The 18,718-nt window shown below is 42.2% G+C and overlaps 1 protein-coding gene across 3 annotated transcripts in view; it reads right to left on the bottom strand.

Annotated features, from left to right (window-relative positions):
* Positions 1–18,718, bottom strand: part of ano3 (anoctamin 3) — a 63,013-nt gene that overhangs the window by 32,242 nt on the left and 12,053 nt on the right. For 2 of the 3 annotated variants that reach the window (XM_056739470.1, XM_056739469.1), the window contains exons 2-12: positions 17,253–17,453; positions 15,103–15,236; positions 14,292–14,447; positions 12,595–12,695; positions 12,373–12,417; positions 11,991–12,125; positions 11,337–11,443; positions 7,528–7,583; positions 7,277–7,398; positions 6,033–6,167; positions 5,788–5,884 (exon numbers count right to left, since the gene is read on the bottom strand). In XM_056739470.1, the coding sequence (XP_056595448.1) occupies positions 5,788–5,884; positions 6,033–6,167; positions 7,277–7,398; positions 7,528–7,583; positions 11,337–11,443; positions 11,991–12,125; positions 12,373–12,417; positions 12,595–12,695; positions 14,292–14,447; positions 15,103–15,236; positions 17,253–17,453 (1,289 nt within the window). The remainder of the gene's footprint in view (positions 1–5,787; positions 5,885–6,032; positions 6,168–7,276; positions 7,399–7,527; positions 7,584–11,336; positions 11,444–11,990; positions 12,126–12,372; positions 12,418–12,594; positions 12,696–14,291; positions 14,448–15,102; positions 15,237–17,252; positions 17,454–18,718) is intronic. The other variant, XM_056739471.1, reaches the window with a different exon arrangement.

The raw sequence follows: 18,718 nt of genomic DNA on the forward strand, positions 1-18,718 counted from the left end.
CCCTCTCACGGCACGTTCCTCGCAGACCAGCTCCGCCTCCCTCACCTCCCTCGATGGTGGGGCAGCCAGGGGCTACGTCGAAGTCCCCCAGGTGGAGCGTGCCATTGCTGTGCACCTATGCCCGCAAACGGCTGCCACCTGGAGGACCCGACCTCGTCTCCCGTCCAAAGCCTGTAAAACTTCTGCTTCTCTGGTGGCGAAGGCTTACAGTGCTGCGGGCCAGGCTGCCTCCTCTCTCCACGCCATGGCCATCCTGCAGGTCCATCAGGCCAAGGCGTTGAGAGAACTCCACGAGGGTAGGGGCGACCCGGGTGTCATGCAGGAACTCCGCGCCGCCACTGACCTCGCTCTAAGGGTGACTAAGGTGACGGCGCGGGCCCTGGGTCGGACGATGTCCACTCTGGTGGTCCAGGAGAGACACCTCTGGCTTAACCTTGCGAGTATGAGTGACGCCGACAAAGTACGCTTTCTCAACGCACCCATCTCGCAGGGTGGGCTGTTCGGGGACACCGTCGAGAGCTTCGCACAGCAGTTCTCGGCGGTCAAGGAGCAGACTGAGGCGATAAGCCACATTCTACCGCGCGGTGAATCGACGGCCCCCCGGCCTTCGACTTCCCGCGCACCTCCTGCTCCCCGACAGCCCAGGGCCTCTTCGAACCCGACACCGGTTAAGGCGCACCCCCAGGCTGCAACCCGGAAGAGGACTCAGGAGGCTAGGCCCCCTCCTCGCCAGCAGCCTTCCAGGAAGCGCCCCTGACGAGAAGACGCCGGGGAAAGCAACATCTGGCCCGACCGTCACAGTTCCACCTCTGACAGGTCGGTATGGGACGAATCCTGCCTCGTTTCCAATGCCGGGCCCTTATCAGGGCCTGGCGCCCACTTGCTCACAAAGAGAGTTGTTTCCCCCGTGCGTTCACCCCAGCCGTTCGCACACTCCCCCGGACTGTGCTCGGCGATCCGACCTCACACCCTGGCGAGGTGTGAGGCCGCACACATCCGACAGCTGCCACCACTCTCGACCCGACAGTGCGTGCCGTTGTCCCGCCAGGCAGGAAAACAGGTGGAGCCAACCATCCCTCCGGGGAAGCCCCGGCGACACACGGTTGACTCCACCCGCCAACGAACCACCCTCCGTGGGAATGGTGAAACAGGCCGTCCCCTTGGTCCCCCTGTCACAGTCCCTGGGAGCTTGGCTAAGGTTGCCCACACTGTCTCGGTGGCTAATGCGGACGGTCCGTCTCGGCTACTCGATCCAGTTAACCAGGGCCCCTCCCAAGTTCCGGGGCATCATCTCCCCCTCTCTCAGAGGCAGAGACCCCTCCGTGCTTCGGGCAGAGGTATCCACCCTCCTGGCGAAACAGGCGATCGAGTCCGTCCCACTAGCCGAGATGTTAAGTGGGTTTTACAGCCCGGTTTTCATCGTTCCCAAGAAAGACGGAGGGTTGCGCCCTATTCTGGACCTACGTATCCTGAACAGGCACCTTCACAAGCTGCCCTTCAAGATGCTAACCCAGAAGCGCATCCTGACATCTATCAGGTGTCAGGATTGGTTCGTGGCAATCGACCTGAAGGACGCTTACTTTCATGTCTCGATTCTTCCTCGACACCGACCGTTCCTACGGTTCGCTTTCGAGGGTCGAGCATATCAGTACAAAGTCCTCCCCTTCGGTCTGTCCCTGTCTCCACGAGTCTTCACGAAGATCGTGGAGGCCGCCCTCGCTCCTCTCCGGGAGAGAGGTGTGCGAATACTCAACTATCTCGACGACTGGCTTATCTTGGCGCACTCGCGAGATCTGTTGTGTACACAGAGGGACATGGTGCTCCGGCACCTAGACCGATTGGGCCTTCAGGTCAACCGAGAAAAGAGCAAACTCTCCCCAGTGCAGACGATCCTCTTTCTCGGTATGGAACTCAACTCTGTCACCATGTCGGCGCAGCTGTCCGCAGCACGCGCCCAGTCAGTCTTGGATTGCTTGGACCAGTTCAAGCAATCGGCGGTCCCCCTGAAACTATTTCAGAGGCTCCTGGGACACATGGCATCTTCCGCGGCTATAACACCCCTCGGATTGATGCACATGAGACCGCTCCAACACTGGCTACAGAGTCGAGTTCCGAGGACGGCGTGGCACACCGGCAGCAGGCGTATGGTGGTAACGCCTGTATGTCGAAGCACCCTAACCCCTTGGTCTTCCATGACCTTTTTCCGAGCTGGGGTTCCCCTCGGGCTGCCCACGAGGCACGTCGTGGTGACGACGGACGCCTCGCTGCAGGGTTGGGGTGCAGTGTGCAACGGGCACGCGGTAGCGGGGCGCTGGACGGGCCCCCAACTGCGCTGGCACATCAATTGCCTAGAGTTGTGGACTGTACTGCTTGCACTAGGAAGGCTCCGGCCTCTAGTGCAAGGTCAGCACGTACTGGTTCGCCTGGACAGTACCACAGCCGTAGCGTACATCAATCGCCAGGGTGGCGTGCGCTCACGGCAACTATCACAACTTGCCCGACGCCTCCTCCTGTGGAGTCAGCAGGTGACCCGCTCCCTGCGTGCCACCTACATCCCAGGCGTACTGAACGAGACAGCCGACGCGCTCTCTCGACAGTACACACCCTGCGGAGAGTGGCGACTCCACCCTCGTGCAGTCCAGCTTATTTGGGTGCGGTACGGACAGGCACAGATAGACCTCTTTGCCTCCCGCGACACCACCCATTGTCCGCTTTGGTACGCCCTGACCGAGGCCCCCCTCGGCATGGATGCCCTGGCGCACAGCTGGCCACGAGACAAGCGGAAGTACGCCTTCCCCCCAGTGAGCCTCCTTGCACAGACCCTGTGCAAGGTCAGGGAAGAGGAGCAACAGGTGTTACTGGTTGCGCCCTACTGGCCCAACCGCACTTGGTTCTCGGAGCTGATGCTCTTGACAAGAACTCCCCCCTGGCCCATTCCCCTGACAGAGGACCTGCTCTCTCAGGGGATGGGCACGTTCTGGCATCCCAGGCCAGACCTCTGGAACCTCCATGTCTGGTCCCTGGACGGGACGAGGAGACCCTGAGTAGGTTACACCCCGCTGTGGCTGAAACCATCTTACAGGCACGGGCGCCATCCACTAGGCAGTTATACGCCTACAAATGGCGCCTCTTCTCATCCTGGTGTCTCTCCCAAGGAGAAGACCCACAGAGATGCTCGGTCGGGATCGTGTTGTCCTTTCTACAACAGAGACTGGAGACTAACATCTCCCCTTCCACACTGAAAGTGTATGTAGCCGCTATCGCCTCTCATCACGATTCAGTGCTCGGAAGGTCTCTAGGGCAACACGACCTGGTCACTAGGTTCCTAAGGGGCGCAAGACGACGCAACCCGCCTCGTCTCCGCTCCATACCCTCATGGGACCTTAACGTGGTCTTGAGGGGCCTAGCCGAGCCCCCCTTTGAGCCCCTTGAAGCTTCCGATCTTACTCACCTAACGACTAAGACGGTTCTTCTTGTGGCGCTCGCATCCTTTAAGAGGATAGGGGATCTCCATGCATTCTCTGTGTCCCCGGACTGCCTTGATTTCGGCCCTGGCTACTCTCACGTTCGCCTGAGACTCCCTTTCGGGACCAAGTGGTGAACTTGCAGGCGCTCCCCACCGGGGAGCAAGACCCAACCCGGTCCGTGTTGTGTCCAGTACGCGCACTGCGCCTCTTCTTGGACCGCACTCAGAGCTTCCGCAGTTCTGATCAGCTCTTTGTCTGTTTCGGAGGACAGCAGAAGGGGAAGGCTGTCTCCAAACAGAGACTAGCGCACTGGATCGTAGATGCCGTTACTACCGCATACCGATCACAGAATTTGCCATGCCCATTGGCGGTTACGGCTCACTCCACTCGGGGTATAGCCACTTCTTGGGCACTGGCCAGAGGCGCGTCTCTGGCAGACATTTGTAGAGCTGTGGGTTGGGCTACGCCCACCACCTTCGCAAGGTTTTACAATCTTCGCGTAAACCCGGTATCAGCTCACGTCCTACGTGGCGACATGTAGGAGTGACATCCGGGAGGGCGTATGCCTGCGAAAGCACCTTCCCACCCTCCCCGAGGTTGGGTCAGTGTGCTATCTATCCCCTTTTCTTCTTACCCATTCTGGCTAAGAAAATTGGGACCTCACCAGCCTTCTTTCTTACCCACACCCTGGTTAAGAACAGGCATTCCTTCCATCACTAAGCAAGCACTCCTGGGGGTTGGCTGGGCAGAGCAGCCTTCCCCCTTAGGCCGGGAAACCTTATGACCTATCTCACATAGTTCTAACCGGACCTGTGCTATCAGACGCAGTAACACCCCCTCCGAGGGCTGTTCCGTCTGCCATACCCTCATGACAATGGTTCCCAAGCTTGGTAACCCATGAGCTTCCCCAGGTGGACCTCCACCTCGCGGTTAACTCCAGTCCGCACGTTCCATGCGTTCTCCTCCCAGGACGAGACCATACTTTTCCCCACCATTTTCCTCCCCACGGGTAGGAGGTGGCCTCTGCAGCGCTTCTCTATTAAGAGTTGCGCTTTCCCAGTGTAAACCGAACCGGACGGCCTCTCGCCTATAGAGAGCTAAGGCCCCGTCCGTGTTTGGTTACCGGTCAGGGCTGTCCCCATCTTTCTCCTGAAAGCTCTGGAACCCCCCGACCACCACACTGGAAGGTTACAAGCTTCACGAAAGCTTCAAGCTGACACGCCCCGGCTTGTTACCGTCGCTTCGCTGAGGTTGTGACGCGATACACGTTTGTGGCGTTTTCCATTGATAACCCCATCTGTCGTTCTCGACACAACGTCGAGAGACCGACAGAAAGGGAACGTCTTGGTTACGTATGTAACCTCAGTTCCCTGATGGAGGGAACGAGACGTTGTGTCCCTTATGCCACAAAGAGAGAGGCTGTGAGAGGCTCTCAGGCTCTTCAGAACAAGAGGTAAATGAATGCTGCACGCCGGCTTCCTTTTATACCGGATATCCGGGGGCGGAGCCCGGCATGCAAATTTCATTCGCCAAATTTCATTGGCCTTTTCTATAGTAGTCAGAGTTGATAGGTTCTCAGGAGCGAACCCCATCTGTCGTTCTCGACACAACGTCTCGTTCCCTCCATCAGGGAACTGAGGTTACATACGTAACCAAGACGTTTTTTTTTTATCCACAAGTAGAGTCTGCATTTTTCTCCTTCAGTTTAGTAGTTTAAAGTTGTCTGATACAATGTCGTTAGGTCAAGAGCAATTGTAAGACCCGAATGTAAACACTGCGTACATTTGGATGTAATTCTGTGTATTTTTTGAAATTCAGAAGAAATAACGTGTTTATGATTGACAAGCATAAATATTTGCCAACAAATGTTGCAATTTGGTGCATTTAATTGAAGTTAATTCTCTGAATTACTACAGTACAAAAATAATTTCCACGCTTGTATTACTTTGTTCAGTAAATTATACTACTATATGTAGTTAAAAGAGCTGTTTCATGTCTATCCTTGAATCACTTAACTAATCAAGGTTGATATAGGATAAAGAAAGTAATAATAATAATTCATTGAATTAATTTTTGAAGAGTGTCATTTGTACAGTAATCTAATTACATTATTGAATATGTAATTAGTTACTAGTAATTAATTACTTTTTCAGAGTAACTAGCCCAACACTGAAGGGGCATATAATTGGTATATGCAATATACACATATATAATGTTTTTTAAACATACAGTAAATATTTTGTTGGCTATGCAGCTGGGCATTTTGTACCATTATTTTCTTTTAGGAGAATGAGACAGAAAGTTAATATCAAGCTGGTACCTTTGCATAGACACAGCTGTCACTCAACGTCCAGGAGCTACAGTTTCCTTCACACATGGGGCACATGATGGTGGTGTTGGCCTCACAGATCTCTTTACTAAAACACGATAGAAATATAAATCATAAATTCAAGCTCCTTATAGCCTTCAGACGTTTTTTTGTGTGTGTGTTGGACAAGGTACCAGCATTGCCCATTTTCACTATATAAAACCATTTTGAGATGGCCTCAGACACCTGAGACTGACCTCACTTGGCTGGAGTCCATGGTGAAAAGCCCATAGAGAAAAACGAAGAGGCCGACAAGTGCAGCAGGGATCAGCATACCTGTATACCAGCCCAGCCATGCAAAATACAGCCCGATCTTCTCGCCGAAGTACCGCCTACAACAGACACACATAGACAGACAGAAATATAGATACTACTTATAAGAATATTTTGGACTTGAAATTAGTCATTTGTTAATTGTTTTTACAACCATATGACAGTAATGTTACATAAGGGATACATTTTGTCGATTTTGGGCCTCACAAAATACCAAAATATAACAGAAATGGTAATTATGTTTATATACATGTTTTTTATTGTTGGGTTTTTATTGTTGTGTGTTTGAATTGCATATTAAATGTACGTGAGATCAGGACAGTTACATCACGTCATTGATGGAGCTTAACGAAACGTTGCTAAATCTGCAGATCATCATCAGCATATTTTCCGAATCCACTTTAAAAGCTGAGCGATGTTATTCAGCTTCAATAAACGTTTGTTATGAGCCTGAGACAGCGTTTTCTCTGGCTCAACCCAACTGTGATTTACTCTGGAAACCTTCACCCACCCCAACAGAATGTCACACATACTGTATTCAGGAGTTAGTGAGATTAAAGCTCTTCTCACATAACAAATGTTTTCTTGGACTACTGCACTGTTTGTCCTGAGCTGCTAGGAGTTGCTACAGTAAGACATTAAAAAACAAAGACCTTGAGGAGAGCTAACATGAAAACAGAGAAGTGGGGATTTAATTTTGAGCCCTGTGGTTACAGTCATGAAACAGCATTTACTGTACCTTACACTGTCGACTAGAAAGTAGTATCCTGTATTTTTATCATCAGGGTTGGCAGGTGAGGACAGAATATTCATTTTAAAGCAAACGATGTGCCTGTATACACAGTTCAGTCACAGCAAATGCGTAAAGTACAACACAAATAAATGTGTACTGTAAATCCTGTAAAGTTTACAGTAAACTACTGGCAGCAGGGTTGCCATACAGTTACTGAAATTTTTACAGTAGCAGTTCTATAATTGAATTTACTGAATTTTCCTGTAATCTCTGAATACAGGAAATAACTCTATTTTTTACATTGTTTTATTTTACAGTAAACTAATGGACTGTGTGTGTTATATTATTATACAAAAAAATACACTTAAACTTGAGAAACAGGTCAACATTTAATGAATATATATATATATTTTTTTATATATATGTGTATCTCACCGAATGAGGTCTAAAGGCTGATATTTGTACCAGATTCCCCAGCGTGCCCATCTTTCATACAGAAGGTGTCTGTGGTTCTGGGCACCGTGAGTCTTTATCGGATGTCTGCTTTTGTAGCTTCCCTATAAAACACAACTTTTTGTATTTAGGCTACTAAAGCGCTATGAAGAGCTCAAACGCAAAAGTATTGAGGTACAGAACTGCATCGTGACTGGCAATAAATAACCGCTTATTGATTTCACTTATTTTACCTCATGCGGAGGGAACGCTGCCTCATATGTGTTGTTGCCAAGTAACCGATTGATGCCTTAAGAAAAGGAAAAAAACAGAAGAAAAGGCGTGAATTTATTTATCTTCACATTTGGCACCCATTCGACATGCACTGACACATCAATAGCTTGTTGTGCTAATTCATATGACAGTTTACTGAAAATGTTCCCAGAATGCAACATGAGGGCTTATAGACTGGGTGAAACACTACTTTAAAAAGTCTCATAACACATGAAGTGACATGTTCAGCAACATCACATTTATCACAAAGGAAGGGAAAATAATACAACAGCAATAAACACACACCTTCATACACCCACACATAACAAAGACACTTTGAAACAAAGAACATGATGCTTTTTACATAATTTTTACATTTTTCAATTTTTCTTTTTAACTTGGCAACAAAGCTTTTAAATAGTCAATTCAGATGTATGATTAATTCACTGCACATATTTTTTAAGTGCGTCAAATAAGGTTATCGTCTATTTTATTATCCTATCACATTATATTTTTAGCCCAGTTCAGAATAAACATATTTGCGTTGTGCCCTATTTGTTTTAAAATACTATGAAGAATAAGTTAATTTGATAATTTTTTACATTTTTAAAACGTGTTTTAAGTGATGACTGCCCAATGTGTCATCATAATGTTAAGATCTACTGAAGTATTGGTGGATTCTTAGACGTGGATGCTTTCTCTAGACTGTTCTAGGTGTTTGCTTAGTCAACAGAGCCCAGATATAAATTTATTAAAGTCAATTTCTGTAGTTCTTACAACAAAAAATGAAGAACAATTTCATCAGCATTTGGTCCCATGTAAAAGGTAAATTGTCACAATGCGCACATGAAGTTCAGTGAGATGCTACTAAACTCTAGAAAATTTGAAACAAACGATTTGTCTATTATTTGTTTTTCAAAATATCATCAAACTTGAATTCAATTCAATTCAATTCAAGTTTATTTATATAGCGCTTTTCACAATGTGTATTGTTTCAAAGCAGCTTTACAGGGGCAAACAGGAAAAACAGAAAATGTAAAACACAGCACAGTGCATGGTATTTATACAACGAGTAAGATCATTCTAATAAATAATATCTAATTTCTAAATAAATGAATGCATGCAGTCTCCCGGTGAGCAGGCCAACACTGCCCTGCTGTCTGAACACGTTGAACACGTTACTGCAACAACTTGTCTTTTAAAAAGCCAATCTTAGATGTCAAATAATCGTCACTGAGGCAGGAACACAAGGCAAAATAACTAACAAATATAAATAAGTATTTGTTTGGCTGGTTGTGGGTTAAGGTGCAAAAAATAAACAAAAACTAATAATAAGTAAATAAAATTATCAAATGATGCAAGACTGAAATACTGAGTTTATTTTGGCCATAATGACTAGCTGAAAAACAATCCCAAAAAATATTTTGTTGTCACGGTTGTGTACAGAACCCAGATGCAGACAGTTAACGGGTTAACAAAAATACTTTATTTCTAAAACAAAAACCCAAGAGGTGGAAAACAGAAAAATTAAACAAGGAATTAGGAATTAAACAGCAAAACAAACACTTCCTGCAAGGGGGCAAAAAACAACCTAAAACTGACACGAACAAGGCTTACTTTCATGGACTGGGCAGGAATTATACAGACAAAGTCAGCGGGGAAGATATCAAACAAAACGAACCAGCACAGGACAGAAAAACAATAGGGCTTTAAGTAGGGGAACACTAATGAGAGAATGATTACATCGGGCAGGTGAGGGGAATCAACACAAAGGGGGCGGGGCTAAGAGAAGTGACAGGAGGACACCTGGTGCAAAGTCATAACAAAGGCCACACGTCTCCACACAGAACACAACAACCACCAAAGACATTGTACGGTCACAACTTTGTCCACAGAACTAGAAAATTCCCGACAAGGATGACAGAATCATGACATATGCTGCTGTCCTTCTGAACCCTGTATCTCCATATTTTGTGATTTGTACTTTTTTTGACATAAATCATAGTGGTCACCCATATTGTTTGTCAATGGGTTTTGCAAATGTCTAACCAATAAAAAGTATAAGAAAATGTTTTGACAAGACAGTATTTAGCCATTTAAAAGGTATATTTTTTTCCATTTCCTGGAAAACAGCGAATTTGGACAGTCAAGGTTTTGAAAGGACAGTGATAATATGCACTATTTAATACAGAAATCACCATTGACAGCATTAAATAAAACATTTATTGGCGTTTTTGTGATTTATTATGTACATGTTTTTGTGAGATTGCTCAAAAAACACAATTGTACAAGGTGTGAAAATGACTCATCTCTTGCATTTATAGCTATTTTTAAGAAAGCGCTCAAATTTGTACCGGTGGATAAGCACAGAAACTGCACAATGCTGTACTAACCTTCCCATGCACTCCCTGACTGGCCCATGAGGAGCCGCTCGCGATGACCATAATAAATAAGCAGATACAGACTACACAACGGAGGAGCTGCAGAGAAATGACACCGTGTGACTCGCAGAGACATGCAAATATACGCTCACACATGGACCATGAGGGACTGGTGCTGATGAATGGGGTTTAAAGACTTGATGAGAATGTGGTGAAGAATTGAGGTACTAGAAGGTAAACAAGTCTTATAGTATTGATGGATGGGTTTATCATGTATTGTGCGATACTCCTTAGGCAGTTCAAGAGCCAAGGTGAGGACTTTACTTTCTATTCAGTTCTTTGATGCCTCAGGTCATCTCGCTACATTGACATGGATGTTCTCTCCTTTTGTTTTTTTTGGCCCTCAGATATTTACCGTGATGAACCTGAGGATTAAATATTGGGTGTTTGACTCATCCAGTACAATGTAAAATGTTACATTATTATTATTTTTTAACATTTTGACTGGCATTATTCAACATTACTAACACATGATCACATGCTTAAATAATGTATTGCCCAATAACTATTTGTTGTTTTTCACAGCTGTTTTGAGTTCTCTGTAATGTTATGTTGCATTGAGCTGCAGTGATTTATTATTTTCAATCTAGTCGGAGTGAGTGAGGTGGTCACCGACATTCATTTAATAACAAAACAATCCCACCGGGATCCCACAATCCCAATCCCAAACCAGCGTTTTAATTTGCGGGGAAACACAAGACAATAAAGCCACATAAGAAGGGCACGAGAGTGACTTCAGAAATAAGAGGACTAAAAGAGATTAGAGGAAAAAGCCATATTCAGTTAGAAAGTCATAGGGACAGGACAGAAGAAAATATGTCTCAGTTAAAATCAAACCTATTCATCTCATTGTTCATGAGTCATGACCATTTTCTAAACAAATTTCTTCTTAAACTTGTACAATGTACAATGTAATATTGTATCACAATAATGAGAATTAAATGAGAGTCACAGGCAAACTAGAGAATAAACAACAGACTCACTAAGGGAAAATGTTCTTGATTATAAAAAATAAAACACATAATGCAACAAATTATTATGGTCCTAAAAAGGGCCTTTATTCTTTAAGCAAAATACAACAATTTACAATTTTCCCCTTTTTATTATTTTTGTGGTGAAATGTGACTTTACAGATCCTTCAGTTATGTAAGTAGTGACGGCATTAAAATGTAAAATTAATTTTAATAACGATTAGCGTCCATAATGAGATTGTATATACAGTAGTTGTGTCCGTGATGTACACAGATGTCGTTGTGAAATGAAAACAAGCCATGCTAGACAGATTTGATGAAGATGGTTTTGGGGAGGAGGCGGGGAGGAGGGGGTGTAGCGTTTGGCGGCTGTCTTACCCATTTTAGCCTTTCCATCCTCATACTTCGTCCGTTGTAGTACATGATGTACTATTCTGCTCCTCGTCGAGTTTGAGAAAAAAGTCTCTCTGTTGTTGATGGTGAAGCTACAAGGGAAAAGGACACATCATTGATTTGATACCAAGCTAGATTGTTTGTTCTGGAGATAATCTACTAAACTGATACAAATGAAGAATCAGAGATTTACAGTGCACATGTAAATGTTAGATCTCCTCACACATCCACACAGCTGACCAAACAATTTTAGAGGTCAGTAGTCAGAAAGAAGATTGTGTGGCTTAGTACAGCCAGCTGTCTCAGTATAGAGAGAGAATAAAGCTTTACATTGAAAGCTGTTTTTTTCCCTTAGTGAAACATATTAAAGGGATAGTTCACCCAAAAATGAAATGTCTTCCAGCCTCAGGTCATTTTAAAAAATGTTTGGAAGGATATTGACAAATACCATTGGTGCCTATTGACTTCCAATGTAAGGACACAACATATCTTCTTTGAGTTCCAAAGACGAAAGAGGTTGTGAACAACGTGAGGCTGAATAATGATAGAATTTTCATTTTGGGGTGAACTATCCCTTTAAGAACACCAAACCATTTCACTTTGTACATCATTTCAAAAAGTCATGGAAGAGGGACGTACTGATGCATTCTGGTTCTGCTGAATGGTGCAGTGTAGCAGTCGGTTTCTTCTAGATCTGGTAACGCTTCCTTATCCAGTTTCATAGGGTTCTTGGGCAACCAACTTTTTAATTGACGAAACTTCATCTGAAATCGACTGAAGAGAATATTTGTGTTTGTCCAAAGATTAGGCCTTATGTCCAAAAGGCAGGCTAAAAAAAACCATTCATGACTCATACTCATTTTCGCCTACTATATAGTATTGAAGTAGGCGACTTCGGATGCAATGTGTGTCTCATTAAATATCAAGAAAACGAAGCACTGAATGTTTTTTTTTATAATATCACAAAATGGAATTCAACTATGTAGAAATACAGAACAGTAAGAACTTTGTGACATCATACCTGCCCATAGTTTTTTTCTTCCAGTCTGTGAAGTAACACTTTCTCCTATAAAAACATATATCACAGTATTGCAATCACAGAGCTGTATAGGACACGATACAACAAATGCACAAACTGTATAATATAATAACATCCAGTATAAAGTAGCATAGTAGAGTATACTATAACATAGTATGCCATAGTACTGCTGTAACTTGTACATGTATGAGAGTTATAGTCCACCTGAAGGGCATTCTGATGTTCATCTGCTCTGCATATTTACACAACGTGTCCCACGGTGCGTGAATCTTCACAAACATGATATCATTGTTGGTTAATGAGGGCTGTGTAATAAAAGACAAACCATTATCAGCATGTAACACACACGGTCATATTGGCCATACGGTATCTACAGTCTAGTGAGATCTGATCAAGTGAGCGGATACATCGATCTTATTTTATATGAACTTCATATGATGTGATTTTTTTAAAATACGAAAAGCCAAGCATGAAGATCCACCCAGTGTCTCTCTCTCTCTCTCTCTCTCTAGCTCATAGCACACTTGTACTGTATAGAACCTAATATTTGTGTTTATTTTACTGTATACCTATTCAGGACACTTTGAAGTCAGATGAGACACAGCGATCATCTTTCTCAGTTTTACACTGTAAAATTGACTGCAAAAAAAAGGTGCGAGATGGTGGTCTAGTGGGTTAAACCACTGAACTGGTGAATCAAAAGGTTGCTGGTTCGATCCCAGCAGCCACCACCAGTGTGTCTGCCAAATGACTAAGTGATATTATATAATTATTATTATTATTATAAATGAATGTGCTTTCGTTAAAATGACAACATACATCTTATTGTATCATATGATATACATAAAACTGTATATACAGTTACAATATTTAGTTTGTCCTTTAAAAGTAATATATTCTGAAGGTTGACTGAATGCCTTCAGTAGATTAGCGGTTTAATCCACATGTTTGTGTGTACATTTAGGTTATGAAAAAAACCTGCAAACAAAGCACATCTGCAAATTGTTTTAAGGAAGTACACTTTGTTTTAAACTAAATTTACAAGATTTTTATTGTTGTTGTTGCTTTGTGAAAAATGTCCCTTTGTGTGTTTACATGGAAAGCACAACGACAAAGATTGAAATAAATAGGTAACAAATAGGTGACAATTTATTTCGATAGTCCACTTCACTTTAAGTACATTGTAAAAAGTAATCCCATAAAAACAAGGCGCAATATACTGTATTAAAATGAAGGAATCTTCCTTATAATTTTTTTACAGTTGTTTTACCTGTGTTTTACAATTTGAAGAGCATTCATTTGCATTTTAGCAGTAACTGAAATGTCAGTAAAATAAAGGGAAAATGTACTGGTCATTTTTATTGACCATTTTTATTTTTCTTACAATGTAACTCATGTCAATTTATTCTCCTAACTCCAATCCTAACTCTTATTTACACAAAAATACCTGTGTATCACACTGTTAAATGATTAAATATAAATATCAACATTTATATATTGAAACTATTTAGCCAATTTACTGTTACGGAAGGTTAAAGAAGATTTTGAAATGCACTGCTATTCAACACACCTTGTTTACAGGTGATTAAATGTTCAATCCACTGTCTGAGTGACAGACAAATGGTAAAAAGGTATAATAGAATTAATACAAGCTTTTTATTCATTACTAAGATGATTTTTGTATGCCTATTACCACATAATGAACATCTAATATAACCAAAGTGTTCAAATAATATATACTCTAGACTGCTTACAGCATGTACAGGTAGATAGTAAGACAGCCCTCTGAAAACTATTGTCTCAGTTTTTACTTGGAAGTCAAGATCTGCTGTATAATATTCAGCCGGAACTGATCCTTAAAAATATATATAAAGAACCTAAAGAAAGTTATAATTCATTACCTCCTTTTCCAGCATTAGACCCTCTGCCCTCAGATTCCTCTCAAACGTGCATCTCTTCTCGACCTGAGGGCTGGATTTCTTATACACTAAAATGTAGTCGATACGTTTCTTCCCATCTCGAAACATTAACCCAGAGGGCTTTTGCAGTTTGTTCCCCTAAAAACAAATAGCACAGTGAAACAAATCTTTTTATATTTCTTGCACAATTCTGTGGTGCTAATTATTGTTGTAATATTTATTTTCACTTATCATAATGTTTTAGGGTATAGTTATCTCAAGTAAATTTTGAGCTTTTATCATAAAAAAAATATTCCAAAATTTTGGTGATTTTCGCATTATTGTTAAACTTTATAAAGAAACAGTAAAAATAACAGCAAAACATGTTTTTAAAAGGACCATGATATCACAGAGATGTGGAGACAAACGGCACTCTGAAGAGCCCTGTGGTCCCCAGGGGCGGACTGGAATATTCGGCCCACCATTTCGTCGACCGGGGGGGTATTGTTTGATGGCATCGGCCCTCAACCATTTCTATTGACCGGGAGGGGGAGGGTGTATGGAACGTTCTGGACTTTGACAGAATGTCCTATCGGTCAGTCCGCCCCTGGTGGTCCCTGGGTGCCACATACTCAACTCGGCTCCAGACATTTTGTTCTGGGAAAGTTTCCACTAATATTCCAACATGGTATATGAATACAAAGATGGAATATATCTACAATTCTGTGACAAAATAAAATTATTTTTGTCTAAAGTCAAGTCGTTTCATTTATTAAACTGGATGCTGGAATAGATCAGAAGACAGGTGTTGTACCTTAATGGAGTCTATGCGAGCCTCTAGTTTTCCTCTGGACATCGGCTTTTTTTGAACGAGGAGCGTCTCATCTGTTTTAGGCTTAATCTCCTCTGCCTCCCTCTCCTCTGTATAGACATCTTGACCTGTATCTGCTTAAAAGAGACATGAAGAACATTTAAATTGATAAGTTCAAATCAAGCTTAATGGAGAATCGGTCTAGTCAAAACAGGCTAAACAGGATTTTACTCACCAACATGTCACTAATCTCGAAAAGCGTTTGAATTGAACTTTCCAAAGCTTTCTCGGAGTAAACATGAGACTTCTCTCTCAGTAGAAAACCATCTCAGAATATCACTTGACAGTAAATCTCATGTAATTATTCATGAAATAATTAATAAATTATAAAAAAACGTACGCTTATAATTTGAATACAAAATAAATGATCATCTATTGTTTTACCACTTATTGTTATACTTATTGGAGTTGAATCACCCCTAAATGTAACAGATCTCTTTTATTTCCGTCATGCTCCTGTAACAGTCGCAATAGCAGGACAGACCTTAAAAGACTGAACGTCCACTAAAGACAATATGTCAGGAATCTGTTTAGTCAGAATAACTATAAAAAGTAGCTGACTAAACCGCCTCATGATTTATTCTGCCGTTGTGTTGACCTCATCAGGTCAGGTGCATATGCTGAAAGATCTTCTGGCAGGACACACGTATCACTGGCAGGACACACGTATCACAACGACTGGCATTTAGTGGGCGGCACCAAACTCAAGGGAGGGAGAGCGTGATGCTGTTCTTTAAAGTGGTGTCAGCACTCAGAAATGATTACAGCATCAGAAGCCTTTGAGCAGCATGTCTGTTTACCTGTAGAGCTAATGAGGGTTAATGCTTAGATGCGTCTGAATTCGCTCACTTGTTTACTCTTTCACTATTCCATATAGCAAATACTAAGTAGTCCAATATATGGGGAAGAAGTGAATGAAAATGAGTGAACAATTTCGGACACTGACGTACATTAATATATCCTGCGTCTGTTGTGGATATTTGTCATAATGCTTATATTACACCCTTTATGGATTGTTTATTTAAAATGGTAAAGTTCAATTTTACATGATTTGTCACGTTTATTGTATTCGTCTTAAATAAAGAGAACAAAACAAATGTTTGCAACATTTATTTACTATTGCATTTAGTACGTTCAATAAAATTACTTAATATATTTAAAATAAAAAAACGCTAGATATAACGTTCATTTAATCTGTTTATTCTCAAAAAGTATAAAATAACTGTCAACAAGAAAAAACACAAGTGTATAAACGTACATTCGTGGCATTAACGGTCACTCTCCTCTAGCTGATTCTTATAAGACAGCAGATTTGTCTCATGGAAAATATGAGTGTGTACACCACATCTACACTCAAAATCAGAATGCATTGTGGGTATGAACAAAAGTAGGGAATGAGTTGTTTACTCAGACACTACAAAATGGTGGACACTGCTATAGTGCACTATATAGGAGCTAGGGGGCGATTCAGACACAAGCAGCAGCTGCCTCAGAGGAGAGACGGAGATAGATTGAAGGGATAGTTCACCCAAAAGTTCAGCATCATGTTTTTCACCCGTGTGTTGTTTAAAACCTCATGTGAAATGCAAAGGACGCTATTTGAAATGTTCCATTGGATTTGATTCCATACAATGGAAATCAGTGGGGGCCAATGTTGTGTAGTTATGACAAGAGGATGAGAAAATAATGACATCACTTTTCTTTTGAGTAATATTAATAGTGATTGATATCTTAGTCATTTATCTTCAATCATTTGTTATTGTTGTGTTATTGTATTTGTTATTGTGTTATTGGGAAGCTCGTGTCATTGGAAGCACTGTATGTGCAGAGATTGACTCGGTCCATAACCAACAGTAGCTTCTTCCCCTGCTGTTTCAAAGGCAAAGAGATCAGATATGCCAGCAAAATAATAAAATAATATATCTTGGCCAGGCTGATGAAACTGTCATGTTGTAAGTGTCACCTCAATTGAAAATATTCATGGGAAGGGAAATGAACTGTTGTTTAACGAGTTCCTTGTTTTAAAGCTTTTTAAACTGAACATGAATCTTCACACCCTGTCCCCAGGTGTGAGTGTATCTGCAGGTGCTCACCTGCGGGAGGAGGAGGTGTGATGTGTGTGCAGGAGGCACTGACGCTCTGTGTGTATGATTTGGGTTCAGGACTCAGAGGCACAGATAAGCAGTGGTTGAGGTTTTGTGGATGTGTTTGACTCTGAGCCAGACACGGCAAACTGCGGCGAGACGACTTCAGCGTCTTCTCCTTTAATATCTCACTGATGCTGGTGTGCATGCCTGCAGAGAAAGAGAGAGAGATGTGGTTAATCCGAGTCGGATTCAAAGAGTCTGTAATGTAATACAGGTAAAAGTAAATTATGTTATCAACTGAAAAGGTATCATTATCACATCTAGTATAAATGGTGAATTACATCAGCTTAATTAAATAACTACTCGAGTTAGAGTCGGCTGTTTCTGACTCACAAGTTCATCTCAGGATAGTGGATTTACTCATTCATAATACTTCAAAACCACATGGCAAATCCTGTTTAATTCGTTATATTAAATAATACATAAAAGGTAACGCAAAAAATATTCATCAGTATTATTAGAAAGTGTGAAAGTGACCTATTTGTCTGGTATGGTGACCCATACCCGAAATGTGACCTCCACTTTTAACCCATCCAGTGCCTTGTTCAAGGGCACCTCAATCGTTACCCACCGGCCCTGAGAATCGAACCGGCAACCATTCTCTATACGGTATAAACTTCCTGGTAGTAGAGAATGTTAATACTAAATTTGATTTTCTAACCAAATTGACAGTTTAAATAGCAAACCCTGATCAAATCTGTCATGAGATCAAATGTAAACAAATTTGAAAGCCTATGCTTTTTGTAGAACAATGCTATTATTCTTGTTGTTGTTAATGAGTGAGATCAACAAAAACGTTGAGGCTTTTAAATATTTATAAATTTAGATGTTACATCAAGGAAGTGACATTACACTTGGTTTCAGTGATGACCAATTACCGCAGGAACGTATAATAATGGAAGAACCCATAACAACAAAACCTTTGAGTACCAGAATCAACGGCAGGCACTGTCTGTTAGATAAATGACTTCACATAAGCTTTAAATTAAGCTCCATCGTTGTGTTAAGAGCATGACGCTCAAGGTCACGCTTACACACGTCAGTGAAAGGGCGAGAAAATGCCTCATCGTCCCCGCATGACTTTACATAGAGGCATTCTTCCAAAAGTGACCTTTAACATGAGTGCTTCATCATTCTGACCCGACCGTAACCCACTGCTGACCGTATAACAGTGACTACAATTAGCATTTAATGACAAGCAATGATTCAGTTCACACTCGTGCACAACACAGAACCTGGACCACAAAACCAGTCTTAAGTTGCATAGGATCATTTTAAGTAATAGCCTAAAATACATTGTATGGGTCAAAATTATTGTTTTTTCATTTATGCCAAAAATCATTAGGGTATTACGTAAAGATCTTGTTCCACAAATATATTGTGTAAATTTTCTACCTTAAATATTTCAAAAC

The sequence above is a fragment of the Triplophysa dalaica genome, chromosome 24 (assembly GCF_015846415.1).
Source record: "Triplophysa dalaica isolate WHDGS20190420 chromosome 24, ASM1584641v1, whole genome shotgun sequence".
Taxonomy (NCBI): Eukaryota; Metazoa; Chordata; class Actinopteri; order Cypriniformes; family Nemacheilidae; genus Triplophysa; species Triplophysa dalaica.